This window comes from Jaculus jaculus, chromosome 9 (assembly GCF_020740685.1).
Source record: "Jaculus jaculus isolate mJacJac1 chromosome 9, mJacJac1.mat.Y.cur, whole genome shotgun sequence".
In the NCBI taxonomy this organism is placed as follows: Eukaryota; Metazoa; Chordata; class Mammalia; order Rodentia; family Dipodidae; genus Jaculus; species Jaculus jaculus.
In genome coordinates this window covers 46,053,715-46,078,656 of record NC_059110.1, presented here as the reverse complement: position 1 = coordinate 46,078,656, position 24,942 = coordinate 46,053,715, and the positions used below count along the sequence as shown (strand labels likewise).

At 37.3% G+C, this 24,942-nt stretch overlaps 1 protein-coding gene across 5 annotated transcripts in view; it reads right to left on the bottom strand.

Annotated features, from left to right (window-relative positions):
- Tbc1d32 (TBC1 domain family member 32) overlaps nt 1–24,942 on the bottom strand; it is a 241,396-nt gene that overhangs the window by 152,342 nt on the left and 64,112 nt on the right. For all 5 annotated transcript variants that reach the window (XM_045159402.1, XM_004651239.2, XM_045159398.1 and 2 more), the window contains 7 exons: nt 19,515–19,655; nt 17,269–17,361; nt 14,316–14,458; nt 10,712–10,839; nt 8,627–8,828; nt 8,024–8,106; nt 2,215–2,353 (listed from right to left, as the gene is read on the bottom strand). In XM_045159402.1, the coding sequence (XP_045015337.1) occupies nt 2,215–2,353; nt 8,024–8,106; nt 8,627–8,828; nt 10,712–10,839; nt 14,316–14,458; nt 17,269–17,361; nt 19,515–19,655 (929 nt within the window). The remainder of the gene's footprint in view (nt 1–2,214; nt 2,354–8,023; nt 8,107–8,626; nt 8,829–10,711; nt 10,840–14,315; nt 14,459–17,268; nt 17,362–19,514; nt 19,656–24,942) is intronic.

Below are 24,942 nucleotides of genomic sequence, written 5' to 3'. Positions count from 1 at the left end.
ATTTAGTTCTTTGAGAACCATTTATGTGATGTACATTTATTGATTTCTGTTCATTGGACCATTTTTGCATCTCCTTAATGAAACTAATGAAACTGGTTATATACAGTGATCTTTTTGATGTGTTTTGAATTCTGTTCTTAAGTATCTTACTGAAAATATTTATATCTATGTTCATAAGTGAGATTGGTCTAGAGTTTTCTTCTAGTATTGCGTTTTTATCTTCTTTTGGTATTTATATCCTATAAACACAGACAGTGTGCTGGAAAATACTAGTTTTTAAAATTTATACAAATAAAAATTCTTTCTAATGCTATGTGCATCATCCAAAGCTGTATCTGCATGGTTTGAAGCATCTGAATGACAAAGGAGACTTGTCTGAACTGCCTGCATGATTTCCAAACAGTAAACAATGTAAACAACACAGAAAACCTCAACTGTTTAGTAGTTTATGAGCAGGTTGAAACTCAGGAAAAAAAATCAAAATAAAAGATACATGTATATAAAAAGTTTGATAAAATATATGTGTTAGCAAAACAGCATAAGTATATATATATATATGTATGTATGTATGTATATATATATATACCCAAGGATATTACATGTAGTAAACATTTAAATATGAAGTGCTTGGGATAAGGAGATGTATATGCAGGGTGGAATGGACTGACCAAACATAAGTTCACTAAAGTAAAATGAATAAAACCAAGCAGGAACCTTACACATACAGAAGAAGAGGTGGCATGCCATCAAGTGAGGCAGACAAGTAGCTAAATTCTCTACAGCTAGGGTACAGTACATGTCAATAAAAACAAACGAAAAGCATACCTGCATGTAAAAGCTAATACCACAATCCCATAAACTAAGAGATGCATTTTATGCATGAATGGTCAGGATTCTAATTCAGGAACTATTTATTCTTCAGCAAAACCAAAAAGGCTTGTTGGGGGAAGCAGGGAAGATAGGCTGACAGTTAAGGCACTTGCCTGTGAAACCTAAGGCCCCATGTTCACCTCCCCAAATCCCATGTAAGCCAGACACACAGGTGATCACAGCATGTGCACAAGGTGGTACATGTGTCTGGAGTTCAGTAGCAGTGGCTAGAGGCCCTAGTGTTCCAATTCTCTCTCATTCTGTCTCTCTTGCTCTCGTTCTCTTTCTCTCTCTCTCATTAAAAAAAAAAAGTTTTGTTGGTTTTCTCATAGATTTGAATGAAAGCAGAAAATTGGAACTAAAGCACTTGCCACTTGCATGCCATCAGGCAAGCTAGTAACATCAAAGGCACCAGCTGCCAGACACAAGAAAGAACACTTAATCTGAGAGCAGCTCCTAGCTGTGGGCTTAGTCATGAAGGAAAATGCCTTCAGGAATATACCTAAAATCCTTAAAACCCCAGAAATTAAATGCTATTTACTATTATAATCACAAAAAAGTAGCGGAATACAATTCATTTCCTATCTGATTAAAGGATAAAATTCACGGTAAATTTTAACAGTGAAGAGAAATCCACTAAAGGTAAGTTTGTCTCTTAAAACACTGACTGCTAGCCTTTACACATTTAGACTCATAGTTTCCTTTTTTTTTTTTTTAGAAGATCCAGCCAGTTTCAGTCTATACAAATGTTTGATCATGTTGATAAAACATCTGGATGGGGCTGGGGAGATGTTCAGTGGTTAAAGTCACTTGTTTGCAAAGTCTACCAGCTTGGGTTAGATATGAAGTACCCATATACAGCCAGACACACAAAGTGAGGCATGTGTCTGGAATTTGTTTACAGTGGCAAAAGTCCTTGGTGTGCCCAATGATATGCATTCTTCCTCTCCCTCCCCCCCTTCTCCACTCCTTTTCCCTCTCTTTCTCTCCCCTGATTCTCTTAATTTCCCTCCCCTTTCCCTCCACCCTCCCCTACTCCTTCCTCTGCCCCCCCTTCTTCTTCATCTTCCTCCTCCTTTCTCTCTAATAAATCAGCAATTAAAAAATCTAGATAATGGAATTTTTCAGTTACATATGGCTGTTCATAATTCTATAAACAGAGCCAGAACCACAATTAACTACTTAATGTTTTCTTTTAAGAAAAAAGTCAACTGCTTCAATGCTATGTGGATTTAAATAAGAGCTCAACCACATCTCCACGCAAACAAAAGAGTGATGCTCCTAATAGCTTTTACAACAACAAAAATTCATTTGTTGTTGCTTATAGCAGACAGCAATTCTTACCTGCAGTTTTTCTGCATATTGTTTGAACATAAATGTCACACATTCATTGATGGCACCTGTTCTTTGGAGAAGTAGTAATCCTTTGGGGGTGGCAGCAAAATTTAGTAAATCATCTAACAAATTGTCTTCCAAAGCCATACTGAAACAGGTAGGAGAAAAGTTAAGAGAAGTTTAAATGTACTCAAAACTGGAAATACTTCAGCTCAATGTTACCAATAACTAAATAAGAGTACTTACTGATTGTAAATAACTCAATAGATAATATAAAGCAAGATCAAAATGGTGCCTTTGAATTGTTTTATTTTTCCATTATCTGTCATAGCATTTTTCTTCACAGAATGAATCAAGTGTAAACCAAATATGCTATTTTTGTGTTATATCTATGCTGTCTCATCCATGCCTTGGTTCCACTCAACCTTCCTATGATAATTCTGCTGCACTTGGATTCCCCAAGCCTAAATTCTCCATTATTTCTGTACCTTTTTTTCCAGGATGAATACATTTCTAATGTTCTAAAACATAGTATACATATTACTCTTTATTTTTCACAGGTTTTATTTTATTTGGGAGGTATTAAAGTCAATTACCCTCAGAATTCATATGTGATGGGTTAAAGAAGGGAGTGGGGAAAGTTAACCAAAACTAAGGAGATATGAAAAGGCCATATAGAAACCTACCTTATAAAGTAATTAAAAATATAATTAAAATAAGAATGTATAGAGATAGCCTGCATGGATGGACAATGGTGCTCCCAGAATCTATGGATTATTTATTAAAAATAATAATAATATATATGGGATATCTTCCTAAAAGTTATTTCTCAGGGGAGCCCCAGAGTACCAAAACAATATAAACTACTGTTGTAGCCAAGCGTGGTGGCGCATGCCTTTAATCCCAGCACTCGGGAGGCAGAGGTAGGAGGATCACTATGAGTTCAAGGCCACCCTGAGACTCCATAGTGAATTCCAGGTCAGTCTGGGCCAGAGGGAGACCCTACCTTGAAAAAAAAAAAAAACCTACTGTTGTTGTCTAACAAAAATACAGAGTAAGATCTTACAGTTGAAGATTCCACACACTCTGCTTGCAAGACACAGAGAAGTCAAGGTAAAAGTGAACTAGAGTTTCCTCCCTACGTGCTAGCTCTCATCCTGTCAGAGCAAACAGAAAGAGAATGGGCATGCCAGGGTGTTTAGCCATTGCAAATGAATACAGACACATGCACTACCTTGTGCATCTGGCTTATGAGGGCCCTAGGGAACTGAATCTGACTCCTTTGGCTTTGTAGGCAAGCACCTTAACTGTTAAGTCATATCTCCAGTGTGGAATTTATTCTTATATCCACAGATCAGTGTTTTCTCAGCGTTGGGAAAAAAATAAAATGCTCTATTCTAAGAAAGACATGTGTATCATACCCTCTAAGGCTCAGAGATACTACAGTGCAGGCAACAGAAAGAATGTAAGAGTCCAAGAACAGGGAGGAGAGCACTGGAATGCTGTTTCCAGATACAAAGTGGCTGTTGTGTTCATGATCCCACAGTGGCAGATACTACCCAGTATCTGCATAATATGAAAAAGCAAGGTTTTTTAAAAAGTGATGACATCAAAACAGAAGAGAGACTTGCTGGGAAGAAGAGGGGTTTCAGTGGAGGAAGATGTTAAGGAAATTCTTACCCACTGTCATTCACTTTCCACGTGGAGAACGGCCTAGTGCAACACTGTCCTCCACCACTCACCTACTCCCCACTCCTCATAGAAAGCAGCAAGATTTTTGAGTTCTTTGTAGATTCTAGAGATTAGCCTCTATCAGTTGGATAACCACCAAATATTTTTTCCCCATTCTGTGGGTAATCTATTGGCTTTGCTTATTGTATGCTTGTCTGTAAAGAAAGTCTTCAGCTTGATGTGATACCATAGGTTGAGTGACTGTTTAAGATCGTGAACTATTGGAGTTTTGTTCAGGAAGTGTTTTTCCATTCCTATATCATGGAAAGTATGTCCAATATTTTCTTCCAGTAGTATTCAAGATTCTGGTCTTATATTGAGGTCTTTGATCCATTTGTACTTGAGTATAGTGCATAGCGAAATGGGTGGATCAAGTTTCAGTTTCCTGCATATGGTTATCCAGTTTGTCCAGCACTATTTGTTGAAGATACTATCTTTTTTCCAGCCTATTATTTTTCGAGCCTTTGTTGAATATCAAGTGCTATAGTTGTTTGACCCAAATTGCGGGTCCTCAAGTCTATTCCATTGGTCTATACTCCTGTTTTTAAGCCAGTACTGTGCTGTTTTTATTACTATGGCTTTGTAATATAGCTTTAGATCAGGTACGGTGATGCCTCCAGAGGTATTACTTTTGCTGAAGATATGTTTGGATATGTGAGGCCTTCTGCCTTTCCATATGAAATTTGAGATCATTTTTTATATCTCTGTGAAGAACACTGTAGGGATTTTAATTGGAATTGCATTAAATTTGTATATTCCTTAAGAAGTCAAATACCCCACTCACAAAATGGGGCAAAGAGCTGAACAGTCAGTTCACAGAGGAAGAAATACAAATGGCAAACACACACTTAAGAAAATGTTCACCATCCCTAATCATCAGAGAAATGCAAATTAAAACAACTATAAAATTCTACCTTACCCCAATAAGGATAGCAAACATCAAAAAATCAAATGAAAATAAATGCTGGCAAGGACGTGGAGAAGTAGGAACACTCATCCATGGTTGGTGGGAATGTAGGATGGTAAAGCCACTTTGGAAAGCAATATGGAGACTCCTGAAAAAGCTGACTATAGTGATACCAACAGACCCAGTTATTCCCTTACTGGGCATCTACCCTAAAACCTTCAAACCACAGGCCAGAGAGATTTGCTCAACCATGTTTGTAGCGGCTCAATTCGTAATAGCTAAAAGCTGGAATCAACCCAGATGTCCATCACTAGAAGAATGGATAATTAAGATGTCATATATCTACACAATGGAACGCTATACTGCAGTAAGAAAAAATGACACAATGAAATTTGAGGAAAAATGGTTGAACCTGGAACAGATCATTCTCAGTGAACTTACCCAATCACAGAAAAAAAAAAAATCGCCACATAGTCTCACTCATCTATAGCACCTAACCTGAATCTACACAAGATACCTTACATACCCAGCAAGCATCTTGTGGACTAGATACTAGGATGGATGAGGGAGGGAGAGGAGGGCATGAAAGGGGTGGGAAACACAAATCTAGACCCAAATGGCTATGGTACCATAAAATTCTACTTCCTAAAAGGCAGACCAAGTGGCTGAACCTTCACCAGGTCCTTACAGGTAACACCTGAACCACAAGACACTGGAGAGGGTATGCTGAAGACTAACTTTAATCTTCTACATCTTCCCTCCCTCCCTCCCTCCCCTTCCCTCTCTCTCTCTTCTCTCTAACTCTTGTATATTAGTTATCTTTTTCCTCCTTCTCTCAGTGGGCACTGACCTGTAACTCCCAGTACTAGCATGTGGCCATCATCCACAATGAGCTTTTGATCAGAGAGACCTACAAAGTTTCCTAAAAGACTGACAGATTTCTGTACTTGATGACCCACCAAAGGTTAGTGGCAAGACCCTACTGCTGAAGACACCTTATGTGGTTGACATGTAAAATGGAATGGCATGGCTGGAAGTTGGAAGAGAGTCAGTCCCCAGACACGTCAGTGCATCTAGTGCCGGAAGGTGCTACATGGGAGACTGTGGGAAAATGACCAATATCTGTCCAAGCAACTCATGGTCTAACCTACCTAGCAGAAAATAACCTGTTGTGATGCCCACACAAGTGCAATAGTGGCACGCAGCCATGGTGGGGAACCAACTGTTCTTGATTTGGCTAACTGATCTCCTCAGTGGTACAAGACCCATAGCTGGAGCTGGGAAACAAGTCAGAACCATATCCAAACATAAGCCCACTCTCCATTATCAAGCTACCATCAATATTGGGCTACAAGAGGGCTTACACCTACTAAATTCTCTATAAAAAAAGTAAGGGTTATCTCATTTGTCCTGGTGCTAACTTACTCTCTGTTGGAGAATTTGCTTCTCTTTTTCAGATAGATGTAGAACCTAAAGAGAGAGCCACCCCATCATACCCCAAAAGGGCTCCAGCTGAAACTCAGAAAAATTGGTGAAACAAGTAAGGGTGCTGTTTTCCTGATGAACCAGATACCAGCACAAGGGGGAAGGAGATCCACAAAGAGAAAAATCAACTCCTACCAAATCAGAAAACCAGAGCCCCAGAGGTCCCCAACACCTTATCACTGAAGTAGACCAAAACTGAACCCAACACGGCTCAGGAAATTTTTTTAAAAAGCTATGTTGTTCAGTGTCTTGATCTGCTTGACATCTTCATCTCTGCTAACTAGCTCAAAAGTCACATGTGAATCCATAGGGAATCTAACACTAGAATCTAAAACTAATATTTGGCAGTAAAACATTAAATAAATTAATCATGTTGCCTATCTCATCAGGTCTACTAATCATACTGTCTTCCACGTGAAATAATACACACCCCCTTTTACTGTGCAGTTAATATCTATATATTATTTATAACTAGTTTGACAAATCCTGAGGAGACTTCTCTCACAAATTGAATTCCTACAAGTCCAAGAATTCAGGATACTGTTGCCTTACTGCATTTGCATATTTCTGTTCTAGAATGCACAATAGCTCCCTGAGGTCTATGTGCATCCTCTGAACTTAGCACAACATATAATTGAATGAATAAATATAAGTGAGTGAGTGAAAATAGAAGCATGAATAAAAAACAAAAACCCCAGAGTTCTTAAAATGAAAGGAAGTAAATCTAAAAACTAAGTGGCTCACAGAAGTCTTTTCTCACACCCTCAGTGATAAGAAAAGCAGTCATTGATAGAAGTGTTTAGTAACCATTTTAGAAGAAAAATATATAAAACTTCTAGATAATTAACAATTTAGTGAAACTTTACACTTTTAAGGAAATGCAACACTTTTTAAAATTCAACTAAGTATCTAAGTGAAGCTACATTTACCTAGAAAAAAGAAGAAATTAAAATTTAGCAATTATTGAATGAAGAATGCCCCTTAAAGCTCTTCCCATTATCTTTTTGGACTGTGCCATTGTGCAATCCAGATACATTTATTACTAAAGTATAGCTTTAAAAATATTTTTTTTTTGGTTGGGCTTGGTGGTGCACACCTTTAATCCCACCATTTGGGAGGCAGAGAAAGGAGGATTGTTATAAATTCGAGGTTATCTTGGGACTACACACTGAGTTCCAGGTCAGCCTGGGCTAGAATTAGATGCTGCCTTGGAATAAAAAAGGGGGGAGGGAGGAATTTTCTCTAATAATCTGAGATCACATCCTGTCAGTTATTATAAAGCAGATAGTTAAAATGCTGATGGAAATAATTCTGAAATGCCAAAACCTAAACAAAACACTTGAGCCACTCCTACTATTTTGAAAAAGGTGAAATTCACTTCACTGGCATTTGAGAACTCTTCTATTGAACACTAACATTTCAATTTTAGCATTTGGTTATTTCCCAAATATTCTGGAAACACTACAATGTGGCAAGCTTTCTAATACAAAAGGTAGCCACAGTGGGAAGTAAGTATAATAAATACTGCTAGATTTTTAAGGGTTGTAAATATAATATAATCTCTCAAGTGTAATTTCCCTAAACCTGTATACATGCATTTACCTTACTGGAAAAAGGTGTTTTGATTATATTTTTCCAATACATTTCACTTATCTCCGCAAACATAATAAACAGATGACTGACAACTATACTTACATGTTTAGAGATTTCTGGCTTATTGAAGAAACAGAATCTGAACCCTCTACTGGAGTGGGAATTCTTCCGGAAAGCAAACTTGTCTAAAAAAATAATAGATGAATTCCCATTACTGCTTTTCTCATGCAGAGACTACTTATAGGATCTCTTGCTACCTTTTTGTTCTTTCAATTATAATCATTTTTCAAAAATTACATTATGGTTTTGTTAAATATTAAAGTATTTCAGAAGTAAGCCACATAAAGTGGGGATCAAGGACTTAACAATCCACTAATATTTGCATATTACCCCATTATGCTCTTCATATAAAAAAAAAATCAGCTTTCTCTACAATGTGCTTAGAAATAATTTCCATTGTAGAATGTTAGTTATGCAAAGAGAATTTACCTAAAGCTTCCACCACCAGAACGAAACACTTTGTGGTACTGTGTTGGAGCTCAGAACCTAATTCAACTGTGGGACAGGGTACTGATGTCCTTTTGTGCCAAATTAAGAAGTAGCATGTCCCATTAAGGTACCTGGTCCACAGTATTCTACCACTTATTGTACCTATAACTAAAATAAATATCTGCAGACAGGAAAAGGGAATCTTGACATACTTACCTTCCTCCATGCCTGTGCTATAGACTCATGTAAACCATAAGGAAGCAGAGCCTGTAAGCCTTCACATGTACTGTAGATTTGACGACACACTGAAAGCAAAGCTCCTTTAACTAAAGGCAACAGTTCAGATCCAGAGAATATAGAACTATCTTCAACAAGGAGTTTCTTTGAAAACTTGGCAATTATATGAGCACCTGTAGGACTAAAAGATGATACCTAAATGTGACACCAAAGTCATACAGTACTTCCTGACTTTAATAGTCACAACTACTCTCCATTTGTTAGTTCCTTTCTATTTGTCCCATAGCATCATTCAGACAGGTCAGTATTGCCGTCTTAACAGTGTGTGCAATGAAGGCCAGAATTACACACAGGGCAGGAGCAACACAGCATACAGTTGAAGGATCACAGGGGCTGTCATCCTAAATCCTCCATTACTATCCCTGTTGAGACCTGACTATCACTTAGCAAGACCTAGTTGCCCCATCTAAAAGGCTGAGACACTTTTGCTGAGAATAATAGACAAGTATTAATAACATAGACAGAAATGCTTCAATATGCCAGATACTATTTTAAGTATTTTTTAAATATTTATATCTAACCTCTTCCTATTTCTTCATATATCCTGTAAAATGACAGTTACATCTAGAAACTTAATTAATTTAGTTCTATGTCTTTTATTTTCCCTTTATTCTTTTTGCTAAGGGAAGTAATTACAACATGTATTTTAAACTGAATAATGTAGATTCCATAATCATTTTTAATATTTTACATCTTTTTATTAAGCTTCAATATGAAAAAAGATTCTAAAAAAAGTTATAAAAACAGTAACTGGGAAAAAGGACAACACACAAATTAAAAGTATTCATATAGAAATAAAACGAACTTAGAAGCTGACTTGGTGGCACACATCTGCAATCCTAACAGGCCAGAGGATGAAAAAGAAGGATCACAACTTCAACAACAGCCTGCGTTATTAAACAGAGAGACACTTGCTCAATAATATTTTTAAAATAGCTGGGCATGGTGGCACACGCCTTTAATCCCAGCACTTGGGAGGCATAAGTAGGAGAATCACCATGAGTTTGAGGCCACTCTGAGACTACATAGTGAATTCCAGGTCATCCTGAGCTAGAGTGAGATTGAACCTACCTCAAAAAATATATAATTAAAAATAAATTTATATAGAGTTAAATCTTTAAAAAAAAAAAGTCCCACCACTCCCTCAGGGACCACTGATAGTTAACAGTTGATGGGAAAAGGGAACACATTTTCTTTTTTTTTTTTCCTTTTTTTTAACATTTTATGAGAAGAGAAGTCACTTGCAAATTTCCCATTTTCCTATAAATAACCTCTCATCCAAGCTGATATTAGCAACTCTAATTAAATTCATTGGGTCACACATAAAGACATACATACACACACACACAACACTGTAGTAGAAGTGGGGCTGGAAAGAGGAGGCCTTCATTGGGAGGATGGAAAGAGCTATCAGGGATAGATATGATATGATATATGATATGATATGATATGATATGATATGATATGATATGATATGATATGATATGATATATGATATGATAAAAATACACTATGAAAATAATGCAGTAGAAAAATCATATACATATATGAAACCTTTAATAAATAAATATTTTAAAGTAATAGATGAAATACAGAAATGTCAGAATTCATGACAAAGAACTATTATTCCTAGTTTTTAATGTAATATACTAAATACCTATAGTTCAATATGAGAAGATGTAACCATACATATCTGTTCCCTCCATCAACACTAAATTTCAAAAGTAAAACTATTTTTTCTGAAGTTATGAAACACTGCAAAGACAGAAAGACTGGGAAGAGTAAAACAGTAAAATGTAGAGCTTGAAAAACATAACAAATAGTGACCCAAGACCTAACATCCTAAAACATCTGGTGCACTGTGCAACAGAATCAAACTAATTCACTCCATTCATGGCTATTCTGACTGGGACATCAGGTCACATTATCAATAACATGGCTTTAGTGGCTGACCAGAAAACCAAACTACCCCTGAAGACGTGATCCACAAGCGTGAATACACACCTCTCTTCTTCAGAAGAACTCATGTTTTCTCCATAGAGAAGCAAAGTCAGTCCTTCTTCTACAGAAGCCACTCTTTCCAAGATTCCAGCTACATGAATTAAAGCTGTTTCAGAGCAATGTGGAGCAGCCTGCACATAAAAAAGATGACAAGACAAATCACAGAATTGTATGGAATAACCAGGGTGGTCTATAATCTGTGAAGTTATATGGCTACCACCACAACAGAAACCTGAATGATTTATGTGGCTATGAAATTATATATCTGAATTAAATGTGTTGTTGTATGCCTTTACAGCACAGCTAATGAGGCAAATAAATTCAATATTCTCACCTAAGCCAGTTATTGAGAATCACAAATTTCAGTTACATTTTTATATGTAGTTTGGGTAAACAAATGCAATAGCATCTTCTATTACGACTGGGCCTTGTACTTCTCAGGCACGGAGTTATGCCAGCCATTATACTCTATGTCAGATCCAACATACTATGATCCTAAGAGAAATCATCTACTTATAGACCTGAAATGGTCAGGAATAGAGCACATCAGACTATAGAGGCCAGTTCATGGGCTGACCAACAGCCTTATACAATCACCCAGGAGAAAGCAAACTGGGCCAGTTATATTTACTCACTTTAAATGGAAGTACTAAACTTATTTTGCCAACATTAACAAGATGGCACAAATATATATATTAAAACCATGAAACTTAAGTTAATGCAAATCCCACTGACAGTAATTCCTGTTTTTCCTGAGGTCTGCTCATCTTTTTCTATCTGCATAGATTCCACCATTTATTTTGTCTTTTAAAATGTTTAAAATGTTATTAAACTGTTGATCAAAGAAACTAAAACCAGACAGGCTTATGTCAAAGCACTTGATTACCTGCCCAAGGCAAAAGGTAAGACCCTACTGCTGAAGATACCACAGGATATGAACACAGAACAATGAGAGATCTGGCTGGAATCTAAAAGGAAACCAGTTCCCAGATGGTCTGACCATATAGTGCTAGAAAGCGCTTATATGAGTTGCTGGGGGTGGGGTGGGGGGAATGGCCAACAACCCTGCGAGCAAGCAAGGGACACTGCTATAGGAAAGCAACAAGCCTAACAAGATGTACACACCTGTGCAATGGTGGCACCCAGCCTAGGTGGATAACCAGTAACTTTTTGATTGGCTAAGAAATCTGTTCAATGAAAAGGAATCCATAGCTAGAAAAGGGAACCAAGTCAGAATCCTATGAAGACCAGGATCATGGACTCCAACAAGAAGCTCCCACTAATTTGGGGCCAAAAGAGAGGATATACCCATCAATAGCTCTCTAAATCAACAATGCTTATCCCCTTAAACCTATCCTGATCTTACTCTCTGTTGGAGAATCCCTTTTTCTTTTTCAGAAGGCAGCAAGAACCAAGGACAACCAAAATCTACCAACAAGATAAGAAAAGATAACTGACTCCCACATCAGCTAAAGTCCAGGTGAAACCACAGAGGAATTGGCGAGATGAACAAGAGTACTGCTTATGGGGAGCCTCACAACCTGTGCCAGGGTGATGGTGACAGACAATGAGGATACTTGAAATGCAAATCAGAAATCCCAAAGATTCTGAGAGCTCAACACTAAAGTATACTTCATGAATACCCACCAAGGCTCAGGGAATTTTGTGGAAGAGGGGCCATAAAGACTGTAAGAGCTACAAGGTAAGAGGGACTGTCCAGAGGCATTGCCCCTGCCGACCCCCACAATGAATGATATTCTCACAACTTCTAACCCACAACCCCATGGGGAACACCAGTAATATCACTGAGGAGGACCCTCATTGGAATGGGACAGGGAGGAGGAAAATGATGGTATCAACACATGATGTGTCCATACAAAGATTCCACTTAATAAAAAAGAAAGGTGTGCCCAATCTAGACTGGATATGGTGACCCGGTCTTTAGAAAAAAAAATTACATTATTTACACACACACACACGCACGCACACACACACACACACACACACACACACACACACACACGGGAACATATAGCTACTATATTAGCATATTTTCATACAAAATATTTTTCTTAATTCTTACCTAGAATACTTTCCTTCTCTCCTATGTGAATGTATAAAAAAATATATACACACACACACGCACACACACATATATACATATATACACATATACATATACATATACATATACATATACATATACATATACATATACATATATATATTCTGCTACTCATTCTATATATTTTCTATTCAGAAGTCTGGTTCACATAGGCTTCTTAAAGCAATGAACATGACTTCTTCTCTTCTGTATTTGCAATGCCCATCACAGAGCCCTGGTATGGGAGTGGTACAGTGGGTGATTCTAGATGTCTTACATTAGATACTGAAGGTAGGTTCTATGCCAGTGGACTAGCCCTATCCTCAAGAATAAATGATAAATGTACAAGTACTATGACTGAAGTATATAATATGGGAAGAGAAGAAAAGGGAGCATGAGAGAAATTTCCATAGATAAACTCTGAACAGAAAAGGACCTCTTCATGTGGATAAGGCTTAAGACTTTCCAGGGGGAGGGGAAAGCATACCAATAGAAGGAAGTGTAATAACCCCGTTGAGAACATGCAAGTGGGCCATGGCAATGAGAAACAGAGGATGTGAGCAAAGAGCACATGATAAATGACAAGTTTAGAACACTGAGGTTTATCCAGCAAGCAAGAAAGCATTTGTGAGCCCACTGAAATGCGGGCCAATAGGAAGATGAGACATGTAAAGACAGACAAAACAAAAATCCTCCTGTTCATACCCTGGATACTCTAAAGGCCACTACCAGGAAGCTAAAGTCTCAGAAGTGGGGAATGTTCGGAATAGACAGAAAGAGGAGTAAGGGCACAACTCTGTCAAGTGTTAAATATGTGACATGGAGTCTCAGTGTGAGAATAAAAAGATATAAAGAAGCATAATGGCCTGTGTTCAATTCGTCAGTGCACACATAAAGCCAGATACACAAAGCAGAACATGCATCTGTAGTTTGTTTGCAGTGGCTGAAGACCCTTGCATGCCCATTCTCTCTCTGTCCCACTGTCTGCCTCTCCTTGAAGATAAACAGAAATTTTTTAAAAATGAAGATATAAAGTAAGAATGAAACTGCAAACTGAAGGGACACACCCAAGCAGAACCAGACTGACTTGACACCAGCTCTAAAACAGCTCTTCCTTCTTCACAATCAGTTCTCCAGGAAGACAATCATACTGCAGAGGCTAGAAAATTACCACGCAAAGAATGGCAAGCTTAAAAGACTGAGTGGGTTTACAGGACAACAAGCATCTGCTTAACAGAGTCACATTTCTAAGTTTTAATTTCATCTGCAGATAGAAAAGCCTGATTATAAACGAAATTAAGATGCACATATACATTTCTACCTTATTACAACTAATAAATCAACTAAGTAAATAAACTGATTTAATAAATAATATGTATGAGAAAAATACTAATTTTGAAAAGATAGTGTAAAAGTATTTCAATATACCAAAATTAAAGAGTTCCTTTGAATATCCCTTAATACCTGATTAAGACCTTTTAATCTCTGGCAAACAGTACCTACCTCAGCTCCATTCATGAGGCTATGAATAGGCTGAAGAAGCGCCTCTACCACAGTATTATTGTACAAGCACTCCACTGCACATGCCTTTTGATCACACAGTATCCGTAGAACTTCAGTCACCATACTTGCAGGAGAATAGTTCTCTAAGAAATAGAAAAAAGTTACAATTCACAACTAAACGCACTAGTCAATATTACTTTTAGTGCATACTGCTATCCCAAAATATTCAAAAGCTTAATAGTTCAAACACCACACAACTAAATGCCTACAGCAAAATTTTCTACAAAATTATAACCTAAAACATATCTCATTTAGCTTAACATGGCTTCAACTTAATAAAAGAACAAGGAAATAACAAATTAATGCCTCCTCCCTCTCTCTCTCTCTCTCTCTCTCTCTCTAAAAAATAAAACTAAAAAGGGCTGGAGATATGGCTTGGTGGTTAAGGCGCTTGCCTGTGAAGCCTAAGGACCCATGTTCTACTCTCCAGATCCCACAAAAGGCAGATGCACAAAGGTGAGGCAAGTGCAAGGTCAAACATGCCCACTAGGTGGTGCAAGAATCTGGTATTTGCATTGGCTGAGGCCCTGGTTGACCAATTCTCTTTCTCTCTCCTCTTTCTCTCTGTCTCTCTCTCTCTCTCTCTCTCTCTCTCTCTCTCTCTCGTGCTCTCGCTCTTGCTCTCTCTCTCTCTAAAACTAAAATAAATAAAATAAAAAATATTAATGCCAAGAGAACAGAACAATATTCAGTCTGACATTAAACTGTTGCATGACACTGAAAATGTGCTGAAGACCACATATTCCTTCCTCCCACACAGAAAACACAGATTTGCATTCATTTTGTTTCTTTCTCAAAAACAATGCATTCAGTACTCAGTACTGAGTTTGGTGGGCATGAAATGAGCCATGAAGGCAAGACAATGAGCATCAAAGAAGGCAGAGATGAGCCAGCTCTTTCATGGAGCCTGATTCACTTCTATCATCCCCAAACGTAAGGAGAACAAGGTCACATTTTAAAATGAATGAGAAAAAAATCATGGATATTGTAACATTGTGGAAATGGCCATTGAAATAAATGTGATTTTTCTAGTTTAGAAATTAAGAAATTTTCAGATATCACATCTAACATTCTCAAAACAGTACTTTTTTTTTTTTTGTTTTTGTTTTTGTTTTTGTTTTTCAAGGTAGGGTGTCACTCTGGCTCAGGCTGACCTGAAATTCACTCTGTAGTCTCAGGGTGGGCTCGAACTCTCAGCGATCCTCCTACCTCTGCCTCCCAAGTGCTGGGATTAAAGGCGTGCGCCACCACGCCCGGCTTCAAAACAGTACTTTTTTAAAACCCTCGCCTAGCAAGACATAACACTAAACCTATCAAAGTTTCTAACTTATGTTATAGCAGTCCATAGTCCATAAACATGCTCACTTCAAGCTATGCAAAGAAAAGAAGTCAATGATTTCCATCCAGCTACAGATGGACAACAGTGAAGAAACCAGCATCAGTGAGAACATGGCTCCTCATGCACACATGCAGAACTCCCACAGTACAAGTGCAGGCCAGAACCAGACAAACACGAGGCAGTGTAGGCAGACAGGAGAGTGACAAAACAGTGCACTGACAACCATTAACATACTGACAAACTTCTAGCCAAAAAGAACAATTGTTATCATAAAGGCAGCTGAAAAGAATGTACTGAGTGTTTGACATGCTATGCAGATAGAAAGGAGACCTGGAATCTCTGTGGAGATCAAAACACAAAGACAAATGCATAGATAAAACCTCCTGGCTTGTAGGTATAGTACTATACATAGATACAGGCCAAATCATTGTTTTCCTCTGATTCACCTGAGTTCCTCTCAGCATTTGTGCCAGCATCTTCAAAAACACTCTCCAATTATATAACATCATTACTCTGATATTAAGTGTTTCTCTTTGGAGAGTGTTATTGATTGGCATTCAGAAGAAAAGTGTATGTTATCTTTGAAGTTATGTTTTAACACATTTACAAGCCAGGTAATATGCACCTGAGCAAATGCCACTTTATGGAATTGGATCTCAATAAAAGAAAACCTTGAAAAAAACTGAAATTTTGGGTGTTAGCCACAACAAGTTAATCAAAACTTCCTGAAAAGACAAAGCACAGATGACAGCCAAAGAAAATATGTTGCATCTGTTGATTTATTATCATATCCAGAGAAAAACTGATGTTAAACATTGGAAAGCCAAGATCCATCTATAAGACAAAAAGACAGCCCCTTGCCATGAGACTTGCCACCTCTACAATATCTGGTAGGACCCAGGAGAACTTACTGAGGAAGTGGTGACATGAATACTATTCTTAATTCTAGCCTGACAACCAATTCAAAGATGGCAACAGACATGGGAATCAATAAAAACATATCAAAGCATAAATCCAAAGGCTACAAAGAACTACAAAGAACAGGCCTGCCATGACTCAGGGAACATTGCAGAAGCTGGGTGGAAAGATTGTTAAGAGCCACAGAATGGATGAAGTACCCTGATATACTGTCCCCCCAATATCCCAAAGGAACTGACTGAGGCTTTCATGACCCCACAGTGAATCCCATAACCCCACTGAGGAGGGCCCCAGGGTAATGGGAGCCATGGCAAGGGAATGGATATTAACAGTATATCCTGTTATAATATGCACAAAATAAAATTTTTAAAATTAAAATTCTCAACAAACTTGTTCCTAAATTAAAATGTTAACAGCAGATAAGAAATGTTATAAAACATTAAAAAAAAAAAACCTTCAGAACCAATTTCTTACAAATAATACCATTTACCAAAATTGGTCAATTAACTCAAAACATTGAGACAAGTGAATACTCAAGTATTTTAGATGGTTTCTTTTTCCATTTAAATAGAAACACCAAGGGTTGAATTTCTAGCACTACATGAAACAACATTAAAATTAAATAAAGAGAATTACCAGAATGTGCGAATGATGTCAACTTCACACAATTTGGTGAATGACAGATGAGTTGAGTAAATAGAACCAGCAGATTTGTGAGAGATACAGAGTCTGTATAAAGAGAAAAGAAAAAGAAACTTAATTCAGCATATGCCTACACCTATAAAAAAAAATGAAAGTGCATTCCAACCTCCTGTCAAATTGCATCACAGTTTCTATAAAAATGCCATCAGAAGGGAACTATAGACTGATACATGACTCCAGAACAAAACAGAGTACAGTAAAAGATAACACCTATGGCATTTCTTGTCCTGCCGCGTGAAGGTATGGTTGGCATCTGTTTGAGCCAATCCTGAAATATAAATCTGTGATATAAAGTTGTATGAGTCTGATTATGGCTGTTTGAGGTAATTCAATTATGAGTAGTCAGTTCAGCCAAATATGTTGGTCCACTGACTTAGAAATATAGAACAAGGTCAGGAAACGTTTAAAATAAAAGATGGGACACTACATATTCTAGGATTTTTGGCAAAACAACCTCTATCATGAACACTGTGGTGTGTTGCTATGGCACTATGTAGTGTAATCAACAAATGAGTGAATATTACTAATCACATCTTACATACACTCAAAGCTCATATGTTTTCCATGTGTCAGAAAACAAACTAGTTTTTCAATAGGTTAAAAACATGAAAAACATGTTTAGTTCACAAGAGTACAGATCAGCTATCAGGCCAAGTGTGTTTGGCCTATGGGCAACAGTTTAGTAATCCTTGCTATAGAACTTACATTAAAAGAATTCGGAGAAGTGGTATATGATATTTAAAGTTGAATGCTACCCTATGCTATTATAGAACTTCTCAATCTCAATTTTAAGATCAGATGTGATAGACCAAAATATAGATGTTAAACATCAATGTAATATGCTAAATATATTAAGATAAGTAGCTTATAAATGTAGGTGGAATACTTATAAAACCATCAAAGGTATATATTAGTCTTTCTGTAAAGTTCATCTGCATTCAATAAATGGCAGCTGCTTCACTGAAAGTCAGTCTTCTACTAAGTGCCCATGAGGCCTTTATAGAATACAATCTTGACAAGTACAAACAAGGCACATGACACTATGTCTCTTCTCAGGAAGCTCAGGATTGGGGTAAATGAAACAACCAGACAGAAGAGTTTTCAAAATAAATAGAGTTTGTAACAGCAAAGGATAGCCCTTAATCTGATTTTGTAAGTTTGTAAGAATGGATTTCACATATTTAAAAGGTGTGAGGGGTCCTCAAAATCATGGCCAGATGTGATTTTCTCATAAGACTCACAGGACACATTATATACTTATAAGCATGCTATGCATTTTAACAGGATGCAAAGCAAAAACAAAGGAAAACAATATAGGGTGAAATCCAGAGCAAACCAGGAATAATCTTTTAATGGGCCCACACCCAGTGAAGTGACACAGAATACCACAGTGACTGGTGACAGCATGTGTGAAATGCTACTAAGAAAGGTCACAGGAGACAACGTTCAAGACTTTTACTGGGGTAATCACACAGACAGATGCCTTCCACCTAGCACATACAAAATTTCTAACCCCTGTACAATGAAAGCAGGCATAGCATATATCAAAATGTGTGTACAGACAGTTTAGGCACACTGATCAATATATCAACTGCTTTTTTGCACTCATGAACACAGAATAGCAAACAAGACACAGCAGCTGTCCCATTGGGCCCACGGTATTTACTATGTAGCATTCTATTTATCAGAAATATTATTCTGAACCCTGTTGCATGACATTCTTAGTATAGATGTCAGTTTGACTGTATTAAGTTAGACTTAAAGTAGAAATAAAATAGTGATATGTGAAGTGGAACACTCTCAACACCTCTAGGGCCATGAAATCCCCTGAGTAAAACATTCCTGACATAATAAATAATTTCATTTCTCAGATTAGAAGTCTACAATGAGGGATTTGCTCAAAGATAAGAAACATACTGTAAAATTGCAGAAGTCTCCTTGTAAATCCTGAACTGGGTTGGCAAGTATGTGAAAGATTTTCAAAAGTTGGGAGAAATAAGCAAGGAATTCATAATCCTATATGCATAATAACAAGCATATATTGAACTAACAGAATACGTACTTCAAATGTCAAGATGAAAGGCATGTAGCTAAGAGACCAAGTCCAATCCACAAATATGAAGTTTTGCCATATAAATGTTACCAAATTTAACCTATTCTTTTCTCCTCATTACACTTACCTTTTCTATTTTTTAGCTTTATAGGAAATAATTTTCTGCCTTGTTTATAGACCAACAACCTTCCCAAAAGACATAGTGAGTGAATGAAATAAATATATTGCAGTTCTTGTCGTGAATAGTAGAAGCTCTTCTGCTTCATGCCTTAAAAAAGAAAAAACAGGAACATTAATTTTAATATTGTTTAACTTCCCAGTACCTGTCTTAAATTTCTCCTTAACATCAAACATGGTATAATCTGTAATGAAAAAATATTGGTATACATTTTTAAATGTGTTTACTTTCCTTATTGTTTCCTATAAGATTTCACCATAAATATGAGAGATACCAGTCATTAAAAAATTAGAAAATGAGCTTCACAGATGGCTCAGAATTTAAAGATGTTGGCTTGCAAGGACTGATGGCCTGAGTTAAATTCCTCAGTGCCCACTAAGACCCAATGTGAAGGGTGGCCCATACATCTGGAGTTTGTTTGCAGTGGCAGGAGGCCTTGGCATGTTCATTCTCTCTTTCCTCTTGCAAATAAATAAATAAATAATATTTTTAAAATAAACTTGAACTTTTAAGCTGATGACATCAAAATAGAAGATAGACTAGTTGGAAATAAGAGATTCAGTGGAGAAGAGATTTTGGAAGGGGGAAGATAGAGTAGTGGGAGGTGGATTTTTATCATGACATATTGTTTATATTGATTGAAGTTGTCAATAAAAAGTTTTTAAAAAATTAGAAATTTGGGCTAGAGAAATGGCTTAACAGATAAGGCATTTGCCTGCAAAGTCTAAGTACCCAGGTTTATTTCCCCAGTACCCAAGTAAGCCAAATGCACAAGGTTATGCACGTGTCTAGAGTCTGTATGCAGTGGCTGGAGGCTCTGGTACACCCATCCATTCATATGCATGCTTGCTCTCTCTCTGTTTCTCTCTCTTCTTCCCTCCCCCCTTCCTCTCCCTCCTTCAAAATAATAAACACTTTTTTAAAAATTAGAAAATTTTAGAAAAGTATAATATGCTAACAGCATTTACTCTAAAACTACCATAATATGGCTAGCGTTATCTACCACCAAAGTGAGACTTCAAAAATAAGCTAAGAGAGGGAAGAAATTAACAGAACATATTACTGTTTAATTTTACAAACTGATAGCCATCAACATAGATAAGAGTCCATGAAAATATATGAAAATGAAAAAAGAAAAAACTCTTAAAACTGAAATACTTCTGTTTCTCAAACATTTTAAGTAAGGAGTATTCAGCCTGTCCTACAATAGATCCTATTTACAACCATGTTTCCAAATGAAAGTAGCATCTTTAAAATATAGACATCATTCAATATACAGTATCCATTCATTCATCACCCACACATCCAAGGTCTACTGAGTGACTAATGTTACAAGACCCTATACTATTCATTAATATTAAAAAAAAATAGTAAGAAGCATGAAAAGTGGCTTCCAATTCATTCTGTTTATGGTCAAGAAAGAGTCTGGTATAGTAAGAGTATTATGAGGACAAGTAGGAGGGGTAATAAGCAGCAGATCAAGAAGCATAAGCCACACAACAAAAGTGGGTTTAATTAGGCCGTAAAGAAAATATTAAATTGTTTTTAGGAAGAGAGGTATAATCAAATATGGGCATGGAGAATGGACACTGAAGGGAGCATAGGAAATCCTTTCCTATAACACAATGCATGACCTCATCAGCTTTCTGGAACCTTGGTGCCAACATCCATGAACCAATCTCACTTGAAATTCTATACACCTACAAAACCAGCACAAGGATGATACAAAGTTGTCCTATCAGTCTCCACGTGCTTGCATAGATGAACCTCAGAAAATACTTCCCTAAGAAGTCCTAGTGCAGCAGAGTACCTGATGGTTGTCTTAGACACTTCATACCCTCTTCAAGCACTCTCCCAAATGAATACTCTGGATCTTGTTTTAGTTTCTTATATTTTTAACATGTATGTGCATTAGGCACACTAGGGCCTCCTAAAGCTGAAAATAGTTGCCAGATGTTTGCTCCACGTTTTGTTTGTGGCTTATATGGGTGGCTTGGAAATTGAACTAGGGCCATCAGGCTTTGCAAGCAGATGCCTCTAACTACTGAACAATCTTCCTCTGCCTATAGATAATTTGATGGATAAGATCTTGCCCTAAAGGATCCTTTCCTATTGTTCCAGGCCAAAGTGTGAGGCATCCTCTTGATGACACTAACTTCTTTATCAACAGTTTGTCTGTCAATCCTACCCTTAACTTGAAAGATGTCCAAGCTCATCTCCACTAACCACACATTTTTAACAAGTCTATTCCCTTTTCTGTTCTTTGTGTGTCAATCTAGTTAACATAATGAGCAATAATCATGTCTCAGTCTGAATGCCATACTGTCTTGAAATTATCTCCATCAAATCCATTAGTCCATTACTTTTTAAATTTTTTTTTAATATTTCATTTATTTGACAGAGAAAGAGGGAGAGAGAGAGAATGGGTGTGCCAGGGCCTCCAGCCACTGCAAATGAACTCCATATGCATGTGCTCCCTTGTGCATCTGGCTAATGTGAGTCCTGGGGGATTGAACCTGGGTCCTCTAGCTTTGCAGACAAACGCCTTAACTGCAAAGCCATCCCTCCAGCCTAGTCCCTTACTTTTGTTGTTGTTGTTGTTGTTTTCATTTCAAGACAGGGTCTCACTCAAGCCCAAGCTGTCTTGAAGTACACTCTGTAGCCCTAGGCTTGCTTTGAACTAAAGGCAATATTCCTTTCTCAGCCTCTCTAGTGTTCCTTTAAAGGTATGCACCACCACACCTGGCTTAGTTCATTACTTTTTTTAAGTGAACCTCATTGAAATGCTCAGAGCTCAAGTGGAATGTAGTCAGATTTTTTCCCAGGATGCAACACAAGTCTCCTCTACTACAATTTCTGATAAAATCTTCATTTCCTCTGAAGTTTCTTGAGCTTATAGTTTTTCCTATCCACATTTCTCTTGGTATTCTTGTCTCTAAGCTCCCACCTGAATAGTCTTGTGAGCTCTGCTTGCAGAATCTTAGGGTCTCTCAAGCCTACAGCTCCTACAAACCATCCCAAGTGTCCACAAAACAATGCTGTTTTATCAAGGTAATTACTACCTCCTCTTTTAGTACCTATCCTTGGGTACTATAACAGAATACCTGACTGAAGTAACTCAAGGGAGCAAAGGCTTATTTTGGCTCCCAGTACAGGATGACAGAAAGGATCAGCAGTTAGATCAAGCTCCTGTCATGATGGTGGCAGTGAAAGAGGCACTGGGCTCACATCTAGTGTGTCAGCAATTAGAGTGAGCTTACACTGGAGCCAGCACCAGGCTGTAACACTCAAGACCTGACTCCCAGTCACCCATTTCAGCAAGCTTTGGCACACACTCTAATAATACATTACCTCCAAAAACACTGCCTCTACCTGAGGAACAACTGTTAAGATATGTAAACATATAGGGGACAATTTACATCAAATCCACAAAATCCAACTACGTACAAAAATCACAGAGAAAACTCAGGCTAGAAAATACAGTTTTACACTTCCAATCTGTATCACCAATTCTCCCTGCTCAACTCCCAATGTACCAGAAAAAAAGAAAGACTGAAGTAAAAATGGGCATCTGAAGAAAGAGATGAGCAAATATTTTGAAGTAAATGGCAAAAGGAGCACCTTGTAGGTCTCTAGGGAAGGAAAAAAAAGAAAAAGAAAAACCATGAAGATCTACTGGATTAGAAGGGGGAAAATGCTATGAATAACATTTGTGTCACCAACAAATTAGAAAAATTCACAAATGTGTGAGATAACACAAATTTATATAACTTTTTCCTTATTTTGAATAATTTCTGACTTCTAACTCTCTCCTTAGCTCAAAATACTAGCTTTTAAACCCATTAATTATTGATCTTTGACCAATTTCCTAGTATTGAGTTTTAATGAATTAACTAAGAGATAAAACATAAGAAGGCTAGAGAGATGGCTTCATGATTAAGGCATATACCTGTGAAGCTTAAGGACCCAGTTTCAATTCTCCAGGTCCCACAAAAGCCAGATGCACATGGCAGCACATGAGTCTTCAGTTCATTTGCTGGAAGCCCTGGCACACCCATTCTCACTCTCTCTTTCTCTTTCTCTCTCCCCCTCCCAAATAAATGAAATAGGTAAATAAAATGTTTAAAAACATAAGAGCTTCATGCTCTCAAAGTATGATGTTTGCTTAGAAAATCACTATAAAATAACAAAATCATTTTTTCTCAATTTTTATTAACATTTTTCATGATTATAAAAAATATCCCATGGTAATACCCTCCCCCACAAAAAATTAACAAAATCTTAAAAGAAATAAGATTCACATCTAAAGTTATAAAATGGGAGCCATTATGACAGATGCCAATAACTCAGCAAACCATGATATATCTTAAAAAATCGCTAAATAGGAAAAATATTACTACAAAGGAAAACTTAAACTGACACATATTTAGACATACATGATGTCCCAAATGACAACCATGATGAGACAACAACATACATAGATCTGTAACAGGCAACAAAGAATGAAGCAGGAGTAAAATATATGACAACTTAAAATAAGACCCAGGCTAGAAAGCTTCACTACTAAACTCTACCAGACTTTAACTATTTAATTTAATTTAATTTCACCGTGTTTTACATATGTATCTTTGTGTGCGGTGTACATGTGGATATGCAAATTATTTATATAGTTACACAAGCATGTATGAGCATGTATGTGCATGTGCATGCTTGAATGATTTGTTTGTATTAGTAGGGCAGAAATCAGCATGGAATGACTTCCTTTGTCACTCTATACCTTATATTTTGAGATAGAATCTCTTGAATTAGCTAGCTGTCATGTCCCAGGAATACCCTACCTCTGCCTCCCCAGAGCTGGAATTAGAGGCACTTGCTACCATGTCCAGCTTATACATGAGTTTTGGGATCTAAATTCAGGCAATCTGGGCTTAATAAGGCAAGCACTGCACTCATTGCCTGAGCCATCTTCTCAGGCTACCACTATACCAGAAAGTTAAAGAACTAACACCAGATCTTCCTAAAGTGTGTCATTAAAAAAAGAAAGTCATGGTAGTGCACGCCTTTAATCCCAGTACTTGGGAGGCACAGGTAGGAGGATTGTAGTGAGTTTGAGGCCACCCTGAGAATACACAGTGAATCCAGGTCAGCCTGTGCTAGAGTGAGACCCTACCTTGAAAAACAAAAACAAACAAACAAAAAACCAGAAAGGAATGTTACCAAATTATTTTATGAAGCAGCATTACTCTGATATAAAAATAATAAAGGCCAGGAATGGTGGTGCACGCCTTTAATCCCAGCATTCAGGAGGCAAAGGCAGGGGGATCGCCATGAGTTCAAGGCCACCTTGAGAATACATAGTGAATTCCAGGTCAGCCTG